The sequence below is a fragment of the Camarhynchus parvulus genome, chromosome 1A (genome assembly GCF_901933205.1).
Source record: "Camarhynchus parvulus chromosome 1A, STF_HiC, whole genome shotgun sequence".
Taxonomy (NCBI): Eukaryota; Metazoa; Chordata; class Aves; order Passeriformes; family Thraupidae; genus Camarhynchus; species Camarhynchus parvulus.
The window spans coordinates 112,442-136,124 of record NC_044586.1 but is presented as its reverse complement, the minus strand read 5'-3'; the positions used below and the strand labels follow the sequence as shown (position 1 = coordinate 136,124).

The 23,683-nt window shown below is 44.7% G+C and overlaps 1 protein-coding gene across 1 annotated transcript in view; it reads left to right on the top strand.

The window, feature by feature from the left end:
• The window catches only part of ST8SIA1 (ST8 alpha-N-acetyl-neuraminide alpha-2,8-sialyltransferase 1), a 92,404-nt gene extending 68,986 nt beyond the window's left edge, over window positions 1–23,418 (top strand). The window contains exon 5 of the mRNA XM_030959409.1: window positions 20,972–23,418. Within this exon, the coding sequence (XP_030815269.1) occupies window positions 20,972–21,452 (481 nt within the window). The 3' untranslated portion in view covers window positions 21,453–23,418. The remainder of the gene's footprint in view (window positions 1–20,971) is intronic.
• The last annotated feature ends 265 nt before the right edge of the window (window positions 23,419–23,683 follow it).

Genomic DNA, 23,683 nt, shown 5'->3' with positions numbered 1-23,683 from the left:
GCTGGGGGCATAGGCTGTGATCAGTAAATGCAAGCTGCTCTGGCAGCAGCAGCCTCAGGAAAGAGGACAGGATGGGGGGACAGCTTTCAGAAGGGTGGCTCACTAACAGAGCCAGGTGTATGTTGTCACTGGTTTTCTGTGCATATCCTTCCACTTGGTGGGAAAAGCTGGTTCCAACCTAGATTTTCCCTCCCTTTGTACGCTTGCTCACAAGAAATTAGAAGATTTCTTTTTAAAATATTTGCTGTAAATTTGCCATGAATTTTAGGTTAAATTAAGGAGCGGGGGAAGGGTGGCTGCATAAAGGATTTTAAGAGTAAACTGTTTATAAAGGTAGGAATTCACAAACTATCCCCCATCTTGCAGCAGCTGTGGACTTTGAATGAGAACAGCTTGAATATGGAGTGCTCAGTGCTCGAACAAACTGCTTTCAAATTGCACAACGTGGGTCATTTCAACAATTAAATAATTCCTATGACTTTTTGATGTGCACATGGATCACTCAGTGGGCTTTGGATCACTTAGTAGCCCTCCTAATAACTCTGATCTTGTTTATTTGCTCTGCCATATTCACTTAGCTCTGGATTGTGAGCTGATGCAGAAATTATCCAGGAGTCTCTTCTTGATAAATGATATTACATTAAGCAGCATGCTTCATGCCCTGTAAGCCTTGCCTCAGAGATCTGGCTGGATTAGCCATGCAGGCGCAGCTGGAGCTGCAGATAATGGCTAACATCCTCAGCTGCTGCAGTATGGCCATATCATTCTGGGGAAGCCAAGGGAGCTACACTAATTCTCACCATCTGAACAGTGCAGTTCCTGCAGTTGCTCTCTGTCTCTCTCGGCTGCCACAGCTCAGTTTGTGCCTTTGTGCTTCCCCAGCAGAACTCAATGAAATCCCTTGTGCCTGAGCGGGGCAGAGTGCCCCACAAACAGCAGGCTCTGTGTGGAAGGATGAGTGTGGTGTTGGGAGCTGCCTTTGCTCCTCCTCAGAGCTGAGGCACGGGGAGCCCTTCTGCAGGACCAGATTTACCTCACGTGAGCTGCTTGTACCTTTTACTGCACCCTTCTTTCGTGATGGAGGTAGCACTGAACTAAGGCTGCTTATTTGAATTAGCAGTTCATAAGCCCATTTCATACCAGAGCCCTTAATTAGAGACAGATTCCCCATTTCCTTTACCCTTTAAATTATCTGCGCTTGTCTGCTTTTCAGCTGTCCACAGTCAAATGTAGCCACATACACATTATTGCAGAAATCTATTACATAAACAAGCCTGTACTTCTTAAAAATGCAGGTCAATAATTTCTGACTATTTTTCAGAAAAATAGGTGTCATGGGGAAGATTTTTATTACAAAAATCCTGTGCTCCAGCATTACTTGTGGTTTTGGCCAAATGTATTAAAAGGAGTAGTTTGAACTGTCTTGGCCCTCCTCCAAAACGAATCCTCTCCAGTCTCTCAGAGACAGAGAAGCTGCTTTACCTGGTGAACAATGTTTGCAGCTGCTGTACTGCACTTCAGAGAGCATCTGTGCTAACTGTACATGCAGCTCAAGAATGGAATGGAAGGGCCCATGAAAAATGTTGCCTAATTCCCATCAGTTAAGGTCAGCGAGCAGAAGAACTCTGCATCAAACTCTTAGTAGCCTTTTATTCTCATTGCAGTGTTCTATCTCCCAAATCAGTTACTCTGGATTTGCAATTACGTAATTAAAGCAGAATTTGGGTTTGTTTTGTAGGAAAGCTGAACTTATTAGGAACCAGATGCTACTGGTTATTACCTGAAATTGTAATTTCTTGTTTTTATTCAATGATGAACTACAGAATGACTAAAACAGCCCTTCTGGCAATGATTAACTGATAGAAACCTTGGTGTTTCCAAAAGCCTCTCACTTGCTGTATATTTTCCAATGCCTATGCCTTTAAATTCATGTGATTTCTTTAGAGAGTGTGATGGAATATTTGTATGGTGGATAGCAGGGAAGGCTGCCTCATATTTTGTAACCTGACATGATGAGACTCCCCATAAACCAGCAATGTGCTTTTGGCCACCAGAGCACCAACATTCCTTTCTTGAGGAATCAGCCGGTCAGTAACGTGTGTGACAGCACAGTGTGTTACGAAAAAAGGACTCTGTTATCCCGTTTCTGATTTCCTGCTGCTTCCTTTTGCCCTTGCCAGGGGACACTTGGAGCAGTCTGAGTATGGGGAAAAGCTCCTTGACCTTTCCTTGTATATAAATGTCCAGCATGGGTGCAGTTTCACAGCTTCACTGTTAGTGAGAACAGTTTAACCTGGTCCAAATGTGAGGGGAGAACACAAATCTTAGCTGAGCACTGAGAACTGAAAGTAGCACCTGGCAATTGTTGCTCAGACAGAGCAAACGAGTGAAGCCTGAGAGCTGGTGGCTGAGCTGGACAGACAGACAGCTCGTGTGGCAGCAGTGCCCACCTCCTCTTTCACCCTGCTGTAGCAGAAGTGAAACAAGAATTTATATCCTCCCTGTAGGACATTAGGAGATCCTAATCTCCACCAGCTGGTTACTCAGTTCTGCTCCAAAACAAGGAAATAGTACTTTTTCTTTGTTTACTGTTCTAGTGATTTAAAATTTAGCTACTGAGTAAAGTTTTACATCTTTAACTTTGGATGTTTAAAGAAATTCTGATTAAAAGATAATCAGCTAATTTACGGGTGATTAATCATTTGCTTTTGAGAAAAAGTACTTTTATACTAGTTGATGAAATCTCTCAGAATGAGTATTCTTCAGGCAACCTTTGGATTTCTGGCCCCTTTCCACAGACACACTAGGGCCTTATGCATTACATGTGTATTTATTTACCCAGTGCTGTACAGGGATTGAAGTGCCTCATTGCTAGCTGCTTGCTACTGATTTGAGATAGAATTTGTGGGGTTTGGTGCATGTCCCATAGCTCAATTCATCTCCAAGTGTGGCTTTAGCAAAGTTGCAGAGCTTTGGGTTGAACCAGCCTTCCCAAGTTTCATTTTCCTGGTTTTCCTTGGAGTCTGTAACCCCTAGCATGAGGTGAGAGCAAACACTTGGGAGAGCAGGTCGTTACCTTTTGAATCATCTCGCAATGACTGTGAGTCAGGGCCTCTAGCAATTCTGAAAATCCCTGCGGCTGTTTCTGTTTACCTTTGCACTGTGACCTGCAGCCTCTTCTAAAGGGACATCTTTGGTCTTGTCCTTGCAGTCACACATCAGCCCTGGGTTTTAAAGGGAATCACCCTGAAGTGCATTTAGAGGTGAGGAGTCAGGGGTGATTTGTGGGAAAAAGCCCCACAGGTGCAGGGAATTCAGAGCTGTTCAGGGAGGGACAGAAGGACAGACGGACTGGGCTGTGCTGTGACATCTGGAGGGAACATCACAGCCCACAGTTCTGAATGCTGCACAGAGAGGATAAGGCTTTCACTCAAGTGGCATCAGCCTGTTTGCCCCAGCACTGCAAAAGCTCAGATGATCTGTGTGAGAGTTCCCTGGCATGGAATGAGAGGGAGAGCTTACAGTAAAGCTTTTTTTAAATCAGCAGAAGGGGGAAGTTGATCCCTGAATTACACAACAGCCATGCCAGCTAAAAATGGATCGGAAAAAGCTGGTTTCAATATCAAGAGCTTTCTCTCCAAAAATGTTCTCTCATTCACAAAAAAAAAATATTTTTTTTATTGCCCTGATAAGCTGGCACAAACACCTGGTTCAGTGTGCTCCAGGACTGAACCAGGGCTCAAGATCCTTGTGTATCTCCCTCTCTGTTACCAGCAGCCTTTTCTTCCCCCAGCCCTAGGCCAGAGTAAGAACTCTGGTACATTTAGCAGTCACACAGAAAGGGATGGTGTGTCTGCCTGGCTTCTGGTGCAGATCTACATCCAGGAAAGAAATATTTTATGTGACATTTCAATGATGATAGCGCTGCTTGGCCTTTACGTGCTGTTCTGCACTCGCTGCTCCTTGGTCTCTGTGAGGATTAAATGAAAGAAAGTCAATAAATGAGTGTCAAGAGATCTGAGAGTGAAAGCTGTGGTTTGAAATCCCAAAGATGCTCAAGGCTTATTTCCTTATGGAGTTCGGACTCAGTTCCAGCAGCAGGTCCTGGGAAGCAAAGGTAGGAATACCTTGGCTCCACAGGGAATGAGGCAGCTCCTTGTTGTTCATTGAGGTCTTGTTTCCAGCCAGGCAGCAAAATCACTTGATGCAAACACTGTGCATGTTGCTGCGCATCATTTTTGTGGCAAAAGCCACCTGTGCATTACTCTACTGTGGAGGATGTCAAAAAATAAAAAAAGGAAGTCTTGGAAACCGGTCTTGTGGTGACATCTGAGAGTTCATGTGACTGCTGGGAAGTGAGGAGGAAAGGCAGTAGGAGATAGGGTGGGAGGGAGAAATGCTGTGCAGTGCAGGTTCTTGTGTTGTGGTTTGGCTCTGGCCCAAGCCAGGCACCCACAGAAATCTCTTGCTCGGCCTCCCCTGCCACTCTGGGCAGAGCAGAGAAAGATTTAATGAAGGGTTCATGAGCTGAGATAAGGACTGGGAGCACCTCCTGCCCCTCCTTCTGCACTGACCTTTGTGTCTCCAGGTTGTTTCCTTCACATGTTCTCACCTCCTCCTCTTCTTTGGTGAGAAAAAAAACTGTGCCTCACTTTTTGATTTTCTTCTTCAGTCTGTCACCACAGAGGCATTACCATCATCCCTGAGTGGCCCAGCCCTGGCCAGCAGCAGGTCTGTGCTCAGAGCCATCAGGAACTGCTGGATGTGGTGGAAGCTTCCAGCAGCTTCTCACAGCAGCCACCTCCGTGCCCCTCTGCTACCAAAAACCAGGCTCTGCAAAGCCGACACAACTTGCTACAAAATAATGTATCAGGACACATGATGAGATTTTACTTTCTGCTGCAAGTCAATTGACAAGGGTACTTTGGAGAGGTTTGTGGGGAAGGAAGCATGTTACTGAGCTGCTTCCATTTAATTACTGCTTTGCTAGCGTTCCCATAAGCAAAATAAATGCTCTAGCTGTCATGGTTGCAACTTCCATTTAGCACTGAATGAAATGTGAGAAATTAAATCAGAGTTTGCATTTATGTATTTATAAATCCGAGCCTTGCAGAATCAGGCATCTGAGGTAATGGCTAGGCTTGCCTTTTCTTCCCTAGAGCTTTCCTCTGCAATGGATGTGCCAGAATTTTGAACCTCCACAAGCCCCATCATCTGTTTGAACATGGATGCAGGTGTGAGTTTCAGCACTCTGCAGATTAATCTAAAAGATTTGAAAGGGGAAATGGGAGCAGCCCATGTGTAATCATTAAACCACATTATCACAGCAGGTACACAAACAGAGCTGATCCACACCTGAGCTAAGGCTGTCCTGCTACACACCTGACCTGTTGGAGAAGCTCTGGTATAAAAAGTTCTTTGCAAAGTCTCCTAGAAATGTGGTTTTTACATGTCTCTGCAGTTGCAGCATTTTAGAGGGTTTAGAGTGTAGGCACTCCCTTGGTTTTGGTTTTTGCTGGGTGATAAAAGAGCACAGAAACACCTGAGCTGCCTCATGTTCTCTGAGGCTTTAGTTACAATGTCGGGGGTATGTTTCTTTGATATTATGTGGTGTCTCAGCAGTGTTTATCAGTTTGCTTTGTTTTCCTTCCTGAACTGTAACCTTGTCCTTGCAGAGCCCTTATTGGGGCCATGCCATGCCAACCATTTCAAACACCTTTACTGAGCATGGTAATAGTGATAAAACTGTAAAACAAGGAATGCCATCATTTGCCATGAATGATTTCATAGAAAAACAGGCACCAGCAGATCTCTCCCTTAGTGAAGCTCTCAGCTGAGATCCTGGAAATAGGAGGCAGGTGGATGGATGGAGCTGACTGTGCCATGTTGGGTCAGCAGGTGGCTGGCAGTGACAATGGTGACCTCTGGCGTCTAGGTTAATGTTCATGAAGAAAAGAGAGAAAGGATTTTGCTAACAAATGTTAGAAAAGCATGAAAACCCTGCTCCTCTGGGAAGGAATCATGGCCTGGAGAAGGGAATGGAGAGATTTTTGAAAGGTGTTTATATTTCTATACAAACCTGTGTCACTTAAGGTCACCTTTGTCTTTCTCACCCTCTCGTAAACTAAACTCAGTCTGTGACTCGCTTGTGACTTGCACAGTGCTAGCTTTAAACATTTCTTTCCACATAATTGTTTTTAAATGTTTTATTGGGAGTTTTCTCCCTCTGTTTTCAGGCTGCATCTCTCAAAGCATCCTTCTATGGCTTTGACCTCAGCCTGTTCCTGGGTGATCTACACAGCCTTTGCATCATTTTTGTCCCTGCCTTTTGTTTGTCTTACCTTGCAATGCCAGCTTTGCAAGGAGGGCATGATGAACTGTGTGAGTAGTTACCATCTGCCGGCTGATGTAAGTCCATGCAGTCACCTCATGTCAGAACTTTCTCAGAGTACTCCAAGGTAAAGATGATTTTGCACAGTGCGATTTTCTTGCAGAGCGAGGGAAGTTGAACAGCTCAAGAAATGTGTTAACCATGAAAAGGCAAAAGGCTGGGGCCATCTGCTAGGCAAGACATTGCCTTGGGGAGTTAGAAATGGCCAGACACTCTTACACCTGGTCTTTGGCCACCTGCACTTGTGCTGCACAAGCAGACTTTGAGGCTGTGCTGATGGGGCTTTGTTTTTATCCACAATTGCAGCTGCAGTGTTTTCCCTGAACTGTGGGGAAATTGTTTGCATCATTCCATTTTCTTCATGCATGACAGACATCTCCACACGTGTCCTTTCATTATTTATTCATGGGCCAGAGCATTTAAAAGACAAGGAAGTGTTTTGAGTGGTCATCCTTCAGGGACTGTGGCTCGTTTCTTGCACAGGGCTTAGCTGAGGCTGCTGCACTGTTGTTGACTCCAAAAGGCTTGAAAAAAGTCCCTCTTGCTTTCCTTTCCTTTCCTCCTTCCCTGCACGTTTCCAAATGCTGCTGCTGGGGTAATTGTGCCCTAATTGAGGGGAGTCCTGGAGTGACTCCGCTGGAGTCAGACATGACATCAGCAGCGTTGCCCAGGCAGCAGCTCCATCCTTTGTCCCTGTGCCACACACTGCCCCAGCCCCAGCTGGGCTCTGTAACCACATCTGTGATCACCATCCTGCAGCAGGAGGTGCAGCACAGGCATTGGGATGTGGTCAGTGTTTGCACTTGCAGAAACAAAGCAGGCTTCTTTGTTATCAATGGTTTTGTTGTCCAAGCAGCACGTTCAGTGTAAGATCCTGGCATTAGAGAAGGGATTATTCCTTGCTTGTAAGCAGATTACTTGTCATAACATGTTCAGGGTGCACTGCTGGTGCCTAACAGACCCATCTGTCATCCCTGAATTTACAAGGATAAATGCAATGCCTCAGGCTAAGGTGATATACATCATCTCAAAAGTGCATCTGGGATCTATACCAGGGTGATACTGCATTCATCTTTGTTAGATTTAGATAGCTTCATCCCAGTGAGTTTCTTGCTATGATAATGATGCAGCTGGATTGCAAGTGCTCTTTCATCAAATAACAGCTTCCCTTGCAGAAATCCGTGTCCTATTTGATTTGTGCTGTGTGTTGCTGTATGCTGAAGCCAACAGGAGTTTCTTTTGTTGCTCTGTGTGGGATCAGACCGTTTTGTGTGAAAGAAGTCTCTTCTCTTTGGTGGCATCTGTTTCTAGACTGCTTTGGCATTTTCCATGTTTCACCATCTCTGAGCTGTTTATTTCTGCTTGCATCTTAATGACTGCTTCTGGCTGTTTTCCCCTTCTCCCATTAGAGCTCTTTTGGATCTCCAGTTGAGCTGATGAGACATGGAGTTTGTGCAGTGTTTTTTCACTCATTGAAAGTACAGCATACCTGGTGGATGTGTCTGGCTGTGTGTGCCCTGCCAGAGTCAGCACAGGTGGGCTCCGTCTGGGCTCAGCAGTGCAAGGGTTACCAGGCTGTGTGCTCGTTAACATTCCCTGTTTGCACACTGAGCATCACAGACATGCGTGAGGCTTCCCTCAGTATTGGTACAGCAAAATCCACTTTTAAAGGTCGTTTGAGTTTTGGGGTACATTTTGCAGAAGAATAATTTATTCATTGAAAAATGAAATTTAAAATTTTTGTGTTTTTAAAAGCAAGTTCTTCTCAGGATAGTATTTTTTTAATTGAAAAAATTAGTTGATTTTTTACTTTTGCTAAACGGTCTGCAGTGGTGATAACTGAAAGTCTAGAAGCAAATGTAAAATAGGACCAAGTATAAACACAAAAATAAGTATGTCAGATCCTAGGTCAGCAAGTGATTTTATGTTTTATTGTAGAACATGATAAGAGCCCTCTCCGGGATGTAGTTTTTGGTGAAAAGTTGAATGACTGGAATTAGTTCTGGCTGGTGTATTTGGGCATCATAGTAAATGTCACAGATCTCTTTCCTGTTAGTTTCAATTGCTTTCTTTTTGAGGAAGTTTGTTTTAATCAGTTTTTCATGGCAGTTTTCTGCCATCAGGTCTGGAATATACTACAGGCAAGAATTAGTTAATTAAATTATAAATATGCCTCTTTAATACTTAATTTCTACTCCCTGTCTCCTTTTTTGGGGGCGGTTGTCTCTGGGAATGATGTTTTTTCAATTTCTGATTTGAAAGAGTAAGTGGTGAAAGGACGGTGGTTTTCAAGATATGAGGAGCAATTTGGTAGCTTAAAGCTGATCCACTGGAATTCTTCATCTTGGTTTAATCCTTAGCCCACAATAGCTTGTTTGTTGGGAGAGGAAACACAAACCTGCCAAAAGCTGTCATCGTGCTGAACGAGAACCAAATGGTGCTGCTGAAAGATAAAGCAGGATGGGGCAAACCAAGCTGTCAGGAGTGCAATTCAGCAGGGCAGAGAATACCGTGGCTCTCATGGCAGAAAAATTGCCCAAAAGAAATAAAAAGTAGGACCTGAATCTCTGTATCTTCTTTTAGTAGCAATTTAAAAGTCAAGGAACTTTGAGAGTAGATGAAGATGGAAAAATAGATTGGAGAGACTGTATTTATTTCTGTAGCCAGTTCCTGCCATGTGGGTCACGCAGAGAATTTTCCTAGGAGAAAAACCCTTAGCAAAATTCTCTCTTCAGCTTTTGTTATTCTTTAGCTAACGTGCACTTCAGTAAGGACAGTCACCAATTTTTCATCAAATGTGCAAACAGCAGTAAAGATGCTTACAAGTTTCATGGCACTGAAATAGGAGGATTTGTGGAAGGCAAATGAGGAAGTAACTTCTACTATTATGGGTGTAATAAGCTATTCTTGCACACTGGATTTCTTGTTAAGCTACAGCTTAGCTGTGAATGCTCAGGGATAATGTTAAAGAAATGTAAATAAGTTGCTCTTTATTGCAAATTGGTTTTTAAGTTATTTGGGAACGTTTTAAAAAATATTGCTGTATATTTAGAAATGTTGAACTGGTAATGTAACTTTTTTGAATGTGGGTTTGAATATTGTGATCCTAGAATTTTATTCTTTGTCATCATTGGTTTTCAAACACGGCAATGATGTTTTTTAATGGGGTATTTCTGTGGAGGAAATGGGCTGCTAATTATATCTGAAAATAGACCAGGCTCTCAAGTGTCAGAATGTTGCAGAAGAAAGTTGAGGGCTTTTTTCCCAATTCAGGACAGTAAATCAGAAGGTGGCTACTTGAATCTTGGAGCTTTCCCAAAGGGAATAAAACCTGGGAGGATGACAAGCAAGATATTGTGAGTAGGAACTGGTACGCATGTGGAAGTTGAAAGCATGTGAAAGCCTATAGCACTATAGTCAGCACAAATGTAAAAATAAAGTAGAAAACTGTGGGCAGTGCGCAGATTGTGCTGTAGAAAGGATTATAGGAGACTCCATTGGCTCCTGTGAGCGTGAGGAGTACATTGCTGTGACCCTTGACGGGAGGCACTGAGTTCCTGCCCTGCCTGGGCTGACAGCTCAGCCCTGCTCTGCCCCGTCCCCAGCCCCGGCTCTTTTCCTGCAGGCAGGATCTGGAGTCCAGCTGGGAATCCAGCTCTTCTGCTGGCCTCGAGGTCCTTCTGAATGGAAAGGGGACTCTGTGTCTCACAGTGCCACAGCACTGTGTCCCCAGCTGCTACACGGGAAGGCTGAACAAAACCATTGTCCTGCAAAGGGGAACTTGCACAAGTTCCTGCTGTTCTCTCAGCAAGAATTTTTAGAACAAGGTTTAGAGTGAAGATGGTGTGGCTGCACTCAGTTGTCTGTACACTTGACTTTGAAAGGAAAATGCTCTCTGCCTCAGGGCTGAGCAAGAAGTTTTTCTCCATGTCAAGAGTGTGAGTTATGAGTCTACTCATAGATTTTGCAGTATAGTCAGAGATAGCTGCTTATCATCTGTGAGCTTTTTATATAGCAAATATCATAGTTCAGAGGCAAGAGGACACTGGTGATATCCCTGATTTCTTCTGCTCTTTTTTTTCTTGTTTTTCAGCCGGGAGCGGGATGGTGTGTGCTGGTTGACGGTGTGCATTGCTTCTGCAGCCTGCCTTGGGGAAAGGAAATCCCTTAGGCACACCAGCGTGCTCTCCTGCAAATTGTTGTGCTTTTCGCTGTGTGCTCCTGGGCCCATTAAGCTGGAAATGGGACTGGGAAAGGCTTCTGGAAGCAGCACGCAGGACGGATTTTGCCAGAGATCCGTGCTCTGTTTATTTTCCTCACTTCATGCTCCAGCACAGTCGCTGCCATCCCTCATTTTCCCCGGTACATTAAACCCGGTTCAGGAATGCAAATGATTGTGCTGGGTGAATCATCTCCATGGCCCTGTGCATCCAGATGATGTCATTGTCTCTGCTGTGTGCTCACAGTGTGCCTCTTGAATAATGCAGTGTGCTGGTGCTCCCTGAAACTTTCAGCATCTGGCATATGAGAGCATCAACACTGAGCTGTATCCTAATTTGATGGAAGTTGGTGTAAATCCACTGATACCGGGGGAATTGTGTCAATTTAAAGACTCCAGGCAGAATCTTCATGATTGCATTTTTACTCCATGTCAAACTATATTCAAAGTAAAGGATTTGTCATATTTGACAGTGCTCCTTAGGGTGGTCATTTTTAACATAAAAATGCAGATATGGGGGAAAGTAGAAAAAGTTGTCTGATCTTTAGAACAAGGGAGACTAGTTACTACGAGTAAATAGCTAAGGCTAGTTACTACTGCTGAAGAGTAGTTGGTAGTCAAGCAAAGTGCTGGATTTACTGGAGTGTGTAAGGTTACTGGTGGAGCAGAGCAGTGCTGTGCACTGGGGCTTGATCTGCTGCAGTGGCAGCTTAAGGAAGGGAAATTCTGGCCCTGAGACAAATTCAGATAAAGATATGTCACTTGTTAAAAGCTATATTTGTTTTACAAATCATTATCTGGGTAAAGCCTGTGGATATAAACCTCAGCAAGAGCTTCCCAGGGTTGCACATCACCAGACAAAGTATTCTGGCTCTGGTCTGTGCAAACATGGGGCTGGATTTCACCACTTGTGCTGTTTTGAGTTGCTGCTTTAGGAATATGTGTGCTGAGCTGCTGGGATATAAAGGTCTGTCAGGCATCATCCCTGAATGATCATTCCAGTGTCTGGAAGTCTTCTGGGGCTGATTCCTCAAGGAGGAGTTTATGGCTGTGGCTGTTCCAGTGATTCATGGCCAAGCTCAGGTTCTTTGGAGCTGCTGACAGACAGCTGCTGACATTTATAGCAACTTTCAAACCTACAGTTTGGCATCATCTGAAAAATACTTTGGCCTTCTCTAACAGGTGCCCTTAAGGTATTCTCTTTTCCTGTGTCTGAATTGTGCTGTAGACACCAGGCCATGCCTCCCTGCTCCCTCAAAAAGCCTGGCTTTTAGGTCCACATCCCTGTTTTTTTTAAGGTAATATGTTACTGCTGCTTCAGGGAGCCAAGGCACTCATGGTAGCTTTTGTTTCTGTTTGATTAGCCAGTAATACTTGAAAATAGGGGCTTAATCTGTGTTTGTATCTTTGGTGTTTATTGTAATCACAGAAAGCACGTGGGACTTATTTAGTATCAATGTGATTGTCTGAAATCCTTTGATAGAATTTCTACTGTAATTCAGGATTAAATGCCCTGAGCATTAAAGAAAAGGAGCTTATTTTTGTGCTGCCTGAATCTGAAAGAAGTGCCAATCCAGTTCTGACAATTCATTGGGGTTGACCGTTCCCTGAGGCAGAGAGCAAAAGGGAGAAAGGTATTTTTGCATGGTGTTTCAGATTGTGAGGAGATGGGGCCACATCTGAGCTATGACACATTATATAAAAAAGAAGAGCTATAGCATCTTTAGATGTGACAGGGAAACCACCAACCACAATTATCAAGTTACTCCTAAATAATATAAATATTTCTGCCATTGAATCTTCACTGGCATTTGGAAACTAAGAGAAATGGGAAATTAACTGTTGTGCTCCACTTTCCTCAGGCAATGCAGAGAGGGCTCTACAGTACTCAATGGCTTTCAAAAGCATCGTTTTGTCCTAGCAAATAGTAGCTCTTTCCTGCTACCTTAGGAAAAAAGTTTGCTTACTTCTTTTACACTGTGTCTCCTTTAAATGAAGTTAGTGAAGGGTAAAAAGGCATAGGAACTAGAACTTGCACAGATATCAAAACAGTTGAAGATATCAGGAAAAGCTCCAGCATATTTCAGCTGTCTGTACTTTGATTCTGTTCTATTATTTTGGTCAGAATTGTTGTAGCTACAGCAATTTAAATTGAGTACAGGCTGCACAAAGAGTTGAGTGGAAACCTTGGCTGTTTGATTGTGTTGAAAAGAAGTTTAAGTGGCATTCTCAGCCTTAAGCACCAAGGAGCATCTTGGAAAATTCATCTGGATGACCTACCCAAAATAATGGACTCTTCTAAGGGTATCATTCTGGACAAAGTTCCAGAAGCATCAGTTAACCTTAAGAAAAGGTAACAGGAAGTTACTAAAGACATCGCTGAAGGACAGAGGAGATTAATGGAAACAGAGAAACATCCTACCAAAAGCTGGAGTTGTTTCCAAAGGAAATTGCACCTATAATTAACTCTGACTGATTAAATATTTTACCTATGTGGCAAGTAGAAAAAGTTTCCAAGAGCAGTCAGAGGGATGAAAGCCTGGTGCTGCAGCCTCTTTGCACAGCCACACAAGCCAAAAAGCAGCAGAAAACACCCACCCCCACCTGCTGTGTGTGCGGCTAGTTGTTGGCCAGCTATAGAAAACAGGATTAAAAGGGAGGCTGTATGAATTATTTGCATCTTTCCTCACTGTGGAAGACACTGAGATCATTCCCTGTGCCCATGGGGACACTCATCAGGCTGAGACTGAGATAATTGTAGGTGAATTTAAGGCATAGATCAGGATGGATATGGGTTTGTAGGCAGAGCTGGGCTCGCCCATGAAAGAAGAGCCCTGTGTGTACTTCCTCACTGAAAGCTGCCTCTGTGCTTGGAGACTGGAGATGTTAGAAATGGGATCAGTGCTTAAAAACAGTCCAAATGAAAAACAGCTCAAGTGAATCTGCAAGCCTGACATCTCTTCCAGCTCAGTTGGTGGAGACTACAGTAAAAGGTAGTATTAGTGAACACCTGGATAAATGTATGTGCTCCTGCAAAACTCTGGGGGCTCTTTGAATAGGTGCATGTGGATATCCAGTAGATAAGAGTATATTTGAAATTTTAAAAGGCTTTCTACAAAGGCATTGAAGCAATCATGAAGTAAAAAAAGTATTGGTAAACTAATTGGTTAGGAGGATGCAGAGGATAACAGATGAGGCAAATATTTGGAAGATTTACTGGGGTTTCTTCACTGACAAACTACAGCAATATCAGGGAATCTGAGCTGAAAATACTTGCATGTGCAGTTGAAAATATACTGGTGTTGTTTCTAGTCTTCCTTAAGGCTCTGTGTGTGAAGGGAAAGAAAGCTCTTTCAAAGATCCAGTGTGCAGCAATCAACACACCTTGGACCCTGCTGGCAGCCTGGAGGAGCATCTGATGCTTCCAGCATGGCTGAACAGCACCAGGATGGCTGTAAATGGGCATTAGATGGCAGGAAAGCCTTTTTGTTCTGCGGGTCTGCAGCTGCAGTCCTTGGGCTGGTTTGAATTCCCCTGGCTTATTGCCAGGGATTTTACAAGTGACCTGAGCTTTTGTGTGCCAAGGACTGGAAGGGACTTCTTTGTCTGTCAGACAGCTGTTTATTTCTTCTTTTTTTCCTATAGTTTCAGCCTCGTGTTTGGATCCAGAGCAGTTTGTCACCTCCTCTGTTCATACTCAGGTGGCCACCAGTTGACTGCTCAGTTACAATGCTTGTCCACTCAGGAGTGCGGGAGAGGTTACCCAGTAGGAGCAGCCAACAGAAGAAAATCAGAGATCTTCTTTTATGTATTGTACAGTTGTGTGAATTTATTTTACCCCATTTCAAATATTTTACATTCACCACATATTCCTATGGGCTCTGAGCTTCTGATTTTCTTACCAGGCTTCTAGTTGGCAGTTTTGAGAGGGATTTGTGCTGCAGCTGTGGCATGGTCTCAGAGAGCACCAGTGATTCATGTACTAAAGTTTAAAAAGGGTGCTTACATACTCAAAAGGGAGCACATCCTAGTTACAGGTCTTGCCATAATCCCTGTTGAAGCATTTAGTGTTTTAAATATCGTCCTTCAGTCTATAATTTTTGTAGCAGAGAGCACCTTTAAAAAGAATACTCATTCAAACATCGCTGTTTTCCTCTCCCTTTCCAGCTTTTTTTGGAGAGAGCTCCAGGAGTCTGAAGAGAGGATGTAGCTGAATGTCACCTTCACTGATATTTGCAAATTATTAATGTGTGAAGGATGTCATGACGTTCAAGAGAGAACTCAAAGACTCAGCAAAAGTGTTCTCAGCTATGAGCAGGTCTTTCATAACTGCAATCATTTGGTAGGTTTTGTGTTTGGGTGGCAAAGCACGGGAGGCCAGCACAGTCAGGAAGGTGTGATGTTATTAGCCTTGTTTCTGCAGTGATCCACAGGGACCTGGCTCTGGAATGTATTTGAGTGAAAGATCCACGTGATCAATCTCTTTTGTTGCTGTCCCAAAGACACAGCAGTCTTAGGGACACTGTCTTAATCCAAAGCAAATCTCCCAAAGTCTCTGTCTGGGCTTTGTTGTGGTTCTTTTTCCATTAAAACCTGAGGAAATGTGTGATCTGGTTATGTTTCTGCTCAGCTCTTTCTGGCGTGCAGTCCAGTGAAATTCAATGCCAAAGATATCAGACTTAGATAATTCAATGCCAATTCAAAGATATTAGACTTAGTTTTGTGCTGTTTGGGGTTTTTCCTAGCTGATTTCATTGCTTCTCCTACTTCCCCACCTTCCTGACTTCCAGCTGCAAGCGTTTGGAAGTATTCAGAAGACTTAGAAACACGAGGCAGCAGTGATTTTAACAATACTGGTAATTTACATCCATGCTGTTCTGCCTGTCCTTTTTTATTATTTCCACTTGTGTGTGACAACAGCAGCCCCAATTTTCCAAGAGTCAGACTAAGATGAGCAGCTCATCTTCTGGAAGCTAAGATCCAAGCTGTCAGATAACAGAAAGGATTGATGTTTACCTCTGCTGCTTTTGGAAAGAGTAGCTATTTAAAGCACATTTGAATTTGAGCTGGCAGAATAAGGATCACACACAGTCCCAAAATACCAGTGAGCACTGATTTTAATGTTTCATTGTTTTGCTGTACAGGATAACTGGCTCTGTGTTCCATTGGAAAAGTCAGCTTTCCCTTGGCACTATATCCAGTATTTCTGGGGCCACTGAGGAATGGTGGAGGTTTTTTAAAAAGCTCTAATTAATGCTTAATTCAGTCTGAAAAGGAGGCGACTTCTTCATGAGGATTAAAACATACCTCTGCCATGTCTCACTGGACTCTCTGAATGCATCAAAGTATTCTGAAGGTCACATGCTAAGGACAGGGCATCATAAAGAAACAGATTAGCCCAGAAGGTCACTGGAAAGAGTGTTTTCCCCTGCTTCTGGCCATTTAAAGACGATGGTGGAAGTACCCAGAATCCCTGCACTGGAAAACACCATTCCAAAGGTTTATGAAAAGGAGAATGAGGCAAATGTGTCTTTAACTCTTGGTATCAGAGAGGACAGAGAGGAACAGGCTGGGGGCCCCTGTCCATAGGAACAGCAGTGTGGGGTCTCAGCAGGAAGGGATGAGCTGGAGTGAGTCTGGGGGTCAGTCACCCCTGAGGGCAGCGAGCATCTGGTCCATAAACAGCCAGCAGGAAAGAGGGGCAGAGGGGAAGGAAAATGTGGGAATAGCATCATCCCACTTGTGCCACGAGCTCTCAGCTGGGTGCCTGTGGAGGGACCCAGAGTGAGAACAGGAGAGAATGCCTCCTGCTTAAGGTGCCTGAAATGAGGTCAGACAGAACACTGGGATCAGAGTTGGATTTGCCATTGACCTTAGTGGGATTATAATTGATCCTTAAGTCAGGTTGCCATCCTTAGGGTGAGTAAACAGTGGCTTGTGTTGTTGGGAAAGCTGGGGTAAAATGAAATGGGGTCCACTTATAGTGCTTTAAGTGCTCCATTCTGGCTCCCTGTGTGGACAAGTACAAAGTTTGCCTTGCACCTAAAGCATGCTAGATGTGGAATGAGCACACAGAAGCAATGTGTTAATTGGGACACAGGCTGTGTGCCAGTGAGATTGTCTGCTGCAGCCCCAGAGGGGCACATCCTCAGGAGGAGCTGGATGTGAGAGCACAGGGCACAGAGGAGGGCACTACTGTTGGGATGGCGCTCTGAGCAATGAGTGCAGTACAACCCCTCTGTCACAGCAGAGCAGGCTCACGTGTGTGTTTGTAGGCTGACTCCTTGTGACCCCAGCTGTGAGCAGAGTCCAACAGCTGCAGCAATTGCTAAATCATTCTTGGCTAGTGCTGACATCAAATTACCTAAATAGTTTTTGTGAGGTTATTGTTTGTCATAGGGACATAACAAATGTAAGTCTTTACACCTTCTGCTCTATTCCCTTGAGCTCTGTCATAATTTTAAAATAATATGCTATTTCTTTGGCATTTGAGCTGTTCCCCTCGTTACATAATTTTATTTTTCCCCTCTGATAAGTCAACTGCCAGTTACTGCAGAATGCTGAACCTGTGACTTTGCAGATGCCAGCAGAGTCAATGCCTGGGATATCGTCACAGGCATGAGATAGCGACTCTGGGGAGATCAAAAGGAAACCAAGATGCAAGGGAATGCTGCCATAATTATCTGCAAGAGGGTTAGCTCAATGTCACTGCAGCAAATTCCTCGTGGTTACTGAGAACTGTCTCTCAGTACCAGAGAGCAGCACAGTCCCTGTGAATCTGCTAAGGAACATTAAAAAACAGATTAAAAACAAAACCCAAAGCATTTACTGCTCTTAAGTCTTCGGTGGTTCTGTTGTGACAGTGTGCCATGGCAGTTTTCTCTTGGATGAATATTTCTCTCTGGAAAAGTAGAGCAGAGATTTGAGGGAGTTCTCCAGCTGCTGGCAAGGAAACTATTTCTCTGATACCTGTGCAGCTCTGCCTCCACATGCTGCTGAAAGTTGCTGGGTTTGAGTTGATTTTTCCTAGGAACCTGACGGAAACATGTGGTGCTGATGCTCTGAGTTGTTCACTGTCCCCTGATGAGTGCAGTGGAAATAGAAGTGCCTGGGCTGGAGCTGCTGTGATCTGTTTTTGCCAGGGTTCAGTCACTCGTGCCTCTCTGGGAGCTGCTGGAACACATCATGGCACATTCCCAAGCTGCTTGTGGAGTCTCCAGGTGCTGCTCAGAGCTTGGAAGATTCCAGCTCCACTTTTACCCAGAAGCCAGCGACTCACCACATGTTTGTGTGAGCTTGCCTGCAGAAGGTCAGGGCAGGACCCTGAGAGCAGTTCAGCTGTTTCTTGCTCCAAGCTGTGCTGGGGAGATAACATCCCCTGAGATGCGCTCTTGTGCAAGCTCTAGATCACTTGATGCATTTCCTTGGAAGCTGTGTGTGTGGTGGAGCTGCACAGCTCCTGGGCTGTGCCACGGAGAGGCCAGCAGGAACCAGCAGCTCCTCGTTCTGGGTGAGGATTGGCACGAGGGAAGGCATTGGTGCCCGTGAGGATCGAGGGCTGTGCCAGGACACGCGGGAGACAAACACCTTGGTGCTCCTGTGGGCACCACAGAGCCGCTAGGGAAAAGCCTTCCTGGTCTCTGTCAAGCGTGGAGCAGCCTTCTGGCTGGCATGGGTGTGCTGTGGTACCTTAAAGCCTGCAGGACTCCCTGTCTGGATTGGGAGCTAAAGGAAAGCACGCTTGAGCTTCCAGCACCAGCTCTAGGAACTTGCTTATGCACAGCATTGGTCCCCAGATTTCTCAGCTTCTGTCCAGCCTGTGAAGTGTCAGGATGCTGGACAACGCTCCCGTTTTTACAAATAGGTAACAGAAATTTTCATTTGTTTCTAATATGTCCCCTCATGAGGTGCTCAAGATGGGCAGCAGCTTTTTGGCTGTCAGACTGTCAGCCCAGCCATAATCAGCATGTTTTATGTTTCTCCATGGGCTCCTGGCCACCTGCATAATGCCCACGTGCTGAACTGGGCAGGATGCCCACGGCACTGCCATCCAGACTGCTGGAATGAGGCTGGGCTTGCAGGAGGTGATGATGTTCCTGAAGGACAGTTTGCAGCAGGGTGACAAATGTTGCTGTCCCTCCTGCATGGACCCTCCCATGCACCAGTCTCATGGCACTGCTCTTTACTCCCTGTTACTTTAAAGCTTTTGGGGAGATTTATCCAGAAGAATTGCAAATGTTGTGGCAGTGATAGCAAATGAATATTGGGAGAGTCTCTGGCCCTCTGAGACTGAGGAGTTTTAATGTGTTCATCCTGAGCTGCGTGGGGCTTGTCTAAGAATGGTACATTTGCTAGAAAACGCAGGTTTAGAAGAACCACAACTATTTGCCCTCTGCAGTAAAACTGTGGACTAGTTCCAAGTGGGAAAGGACGTGGTGCTTCAGGAGAGCCAGTGACCATCCTCTTCAGGGGACAGCCTCTGGCCCCTCCTCAGCCAGGGTGCTGGCTCCACACCCCTCACTGTGGAAGGAAGCTTGAGCCTGCAATGCCCTGTGACTGAACAGGGACCTTTCCACAGTGATTGGGGATATTAGGACAGTGTTTGGGTACTGGGGGTCTGAGCACTTAGGTGAATATTGAAAGAATTAAGCTTGAAGTTTCTTTTTGGTTTTTAACCCTTCAGTGAGAGTGTCCTGATGGAAACAAAATTAGCTTGGTAGGATGGAGCCAACTCATGCACCTGGTGATCTGCGGGCTGTCCTGCTGCCCCTTGGGAAGAGAGGCTGGTAAAGCTGATTTTGGGGAACAGTCACAGGTCTGATAGTGATGGCGGGAGAGGCCCACGTGGAGAGCAGACAGTGAATTTCTGCCAAGGCATTTTGGTCTTGGCCAGCCTTCTGCACAAAGCTGTGTCTTGGCTGGTTCCACAGAAGAGAATGCCAAATGCAATAAGTTATGAAATTACTGGGGATTTTTTGTAGGTTGGGGTTGAATTGATGTCTTGCTTGGAAGCTAGTGGCTCTGTCTCCATTAGCAAATAGCACCATGCAGTAGGAGCAGATCTGCAGAGAAGCAGTGAGAGCCAGACAGATTTCAGATTTCAAACCAGCTTCATTCTAGCACCATGTGCAGGAAGTTCTGCAAGAACCTTGTAGCAAATCAAGAGACCAAATATTTCATATTAAAAATGTCAACAAAACCTTTCAATTTATCAAGAATATTTCAAGGGTTTGGTTTTTTTGCCAAAACAAAGACTACAAAAAGACCTGGCATATATTATGAGACATTCCAATGCTGTTGAAGCTGTTTGGGGTTTTTTGTTTCCAGTCATTTCAGCTGAAGTTTTGTTTAATTCTTCTTGAGATCATCTGGCATTCTATTTAAACCTGTGTCATTCTTGTTATAGTTTCAAAGAGGCTTATACATAAAATTGATCTCTTTATAACCATTTAAAAACATATTAATATACCTATTTCTGCCTTCACAAGAGAAAGGAAAAAAAAATCCAGTGCTGCTGGCTTAACTTTGTTGTTCTGACTCTTGTGGTGTGTGACTAGGGAATTAGTCATGACACATCTGCCTTGGCTGCAGGAAACAGGGAGGGGAGGCAGCACACAGGCATTTGGGAGCTGAGGGAAAAATGGGGATCACATGCAGGGGAGCAGCCTAGCTGCAGTGAGAGGAGCGTGCGAGGCTTGGTTTGTAGTAAGCTTTGCACTCTGAAGGCTTTGGACATTGTCAAGTGACCAAGGTGGGGAGGAAACCCCACCTTTGGGGTATGGCAAGGAAAGTTTATAGCCCATGATGCTGGCTGTGGAGCAGTTTGTCAGTCAGACATCAGGAATAAAACAGCCATCAGCAAATAGCTATTGACAATTAAACAAATTGGAATGTGCTGTTTTGCTATCACAGAAATAATCTGTACATGCACCTTGCTCTCCTAATCTAACTTGCCTCCTTATTTTAGTCTGCCTTTAAGAACAAGAACAACACAGATTTGAAAATTTCTTTTTATAGATTCCCATACCTGAAAAATCTGAATTTTTGGACAGATGAAAGATACTGCTAAAAAGGATTGAGTCTTACAGAATGTTGTCAGTGTTCATTTGGTTTTTTTTTAAAGAATATGAAATCAGAAATGTTTTGGAGTTGGCAGGATACCAGATAGTTTTCAACTCTCTATTCAGGTGTCTGTTTTCAAAAGAGAGGCCGTGTCAGACAGCCAGAAGTTTGTCTGGAGTTTCTCTGGGCTCAAAAAGGTGTGCAGTGGATTGTAAATATGGGTATGAGCCCTTAGGTGGATTATGAGACATCTGGGAAATCCATGTGTGACCTGCTCATTTTCCCTTGTGCTATTCCAGGTTCCAGAACCTGCTGTGGTCCCGGAAGGCCTTTGTGGACAGCGTGAAGGTGTACAACCACAGCTACATCTACATGCCAGCCTTTTCCATGAGGACGGGGACGGGGCCCTCCCTGCGCGTCTATTACACCCTGCAGGACTTCGGTGCCAGGCAGTCTGTCCTGTTTGCCAACCCCACCTTCCTGCGGGACATCGGCCGCTTCTGGAAGGGCAAGGGCATCCACGCCAAGCGCCTCTCCACGGGGCTCTTCCTGGTCAGCGCAGCCCTGGGGCTGTGCGAGGAGGTGACCATCTACGGCTTCTGGCCCTTCTCGGTGGACCTGCGCGGCAGCTTCATCAGCCACCACTACTACGACAACGTGCTGCCCGACTCCGGCTTCCACGCCATGCCCGAGGAGTTCCTGCAGCTCTGGTTCCTGCACAAGAGCGGCGTGCTCAGGATGCAGCTGGAACCTTGTGAGGAGCCTCAGCCTTCAGCCTGAGGGGCACTTTGGGACATCAGGAGTTTTTAATTTCCATGCTCTCCAACAGAGAGCTCTGGTTGATGTTGGTTGTTTCTAAAGGGATCTGCATGGACCATGAAAACGCTACTTGAAGGCCAAATGGAATACGTCCTTCTTGGTCAGTGCTGTATGGAACTGGGAGAGGAGGAAATGTATCTCTCCATCAAGTCCATTCAACAGCGGTGGGAAAAACATGTCAGAAGCAGCACAGCTGAACTTTCCAGGGCTGTTTTTAAGTGACAAGTGTACAAAGGGCATTAAGGCTCAGAGAGTCACCGGGCCGCTCATAAGCTTTTGCTGACAGTGCCAAATATGACTATCTCTTCCAAATTCCATTTCATTCCAGATCAGCACCCTGTAGAACTTTCCTTTTTCCTTGCTTTTTCCCTCTGTTTGGGGGTGTGTGTGTGTGTAGGACAGCATGTGTGTGTCATTGACTCTTTGTTTCTTTTCCTTTTATTCTTTTTTATTTTTGATGCGTCGCCCCCTCCCCTGAGGAAGGAAAAGGAAGGGCTTAGAAGCCCAAGGAGCTGAGCACCATCAGCTCCTCTGAAGACTCTTGGGAGAGTGAAGGTGCTAAGAATCTGGTTAGAATGTCCTAGGAATGCCTTGCTACTGGGGACAGATAGAGCTGTGTGTCGTAGGTATTATCAGGATGGTTCGGGTCACTGCATTACAGCCATGCCAGTGCTGTGCTGTGGGCAAGAGCTGGTTAAGGCAAACTGCTCTGAAAAGAAAGCGTGTTACAAAACCAGCAGGGAAGTGCAGCCTGGTTTCAGTGACCCGCTGCAAGATTTCCTCAGCGACTCTCATAGCAGGGATGGTTCCTGACCTTTTTCTCTGTCCAGCCTTAGGGATTAATTCTGTATTCATTTGGACTCCAGATGTTCATGGACTGTTGAGGGTATTTGAGGGGTTCAGTGGAATGTAGAATGAGGTTCTTCATGTGCTTACAGCAGGAAAATTGCAGAAATGAATGTAAGTGTCATTTAAAATTAGTCGAAGCTTTGAAAATCGTTTCTCTGCGTGTGACTTGCTCTTCTGCTTGGATTGTAACGTTAGCCTTAAAGACTTGTACTTCTCACACGAGATTGTCTCTGCTTAAAGAGAGTCTGGGAAATAAAACAGCCTTTGGGAGCACCGAAATGCTGCACAGCCAGCAAGAAAAGGAAAAAAGAGCAGGGCATGCCTGATGCAAGGCGGCCCTGCTCGCAGTGGTGAATCCTGTCAGTGTGCACAGTGCCTGAAGGACTGTTTTATTTTGGGTTGTTACTTGGGCAGCAGATAGTCCTCTCACTGTGGAAATGAGAAATCCTTTTGTTTGTTTGCTTTGGTTTAGCTCTGGAGGACAAGAGGAGAATCCCAGCTCGGTCTGCAGCACAATTTAAGCTGCAAGATGTTGCCACCATTAACTTGAAAAATCCAGATCAGTGTTCTCTTTCTTACTATCTTCTTACTGAAAATCTAGTCAAGGTGTCATCAACTGTCAAACCTGTCATCAACTTTCCACAACTTCCTGTGCTGTTCTAGCCCCAAAGTTCTGGTATTTTGGGGGATGTCTCTTCTCAAGTTGATAAGGTCTCTCCTTCTAGACTACCAGCTGCAAGTTCTATAGATACAAATAATTTTTTTTAAAAAGTGAAATCCATGGCTCCTCTTTAAATATGAATAATTCAACACTCTGTGTAAGAAAATGGGGGGGAAATAATCATGTTTTTCTTTTTGAACCTATGTTTCATAATAAAAATTTTATTTTGGAATATGGATATTCCAAGCATAAAGTGGGCACTGTTTCATAGGATTACAGGGCAATGCTAAAGGGTAATGTGGAGATTTTGGGGTGTTCTAGGTATTGTTCTGATAGAATCTGAATGTACCTCATAGCCCATGATATCTCTGTCCATGTTTTCATTAAAAGTACAGTCAGCACACTGATGGAACCTCACCTGATAATTCATTCTGTTTCATTAGTGCATTGTCCATGATGTGGGGACTCGGTGAGGAAGGATTTGAAAGTAAAATATTTTCATTTCTGCTTGTTATGGCAGAATTTGACTGACTGAGCTGCCTTTCTTGGAGACGAAGAGGTGCCTGTGTGGTTTTTATTGGGTGCATCAGGTTTGCACTTTTGAGTGCTTTATAGATTTCATTATCTGTGAAAACAACATTTGGAATACCATGTGCTACAAATGACACCTCAGCAGGGTGCC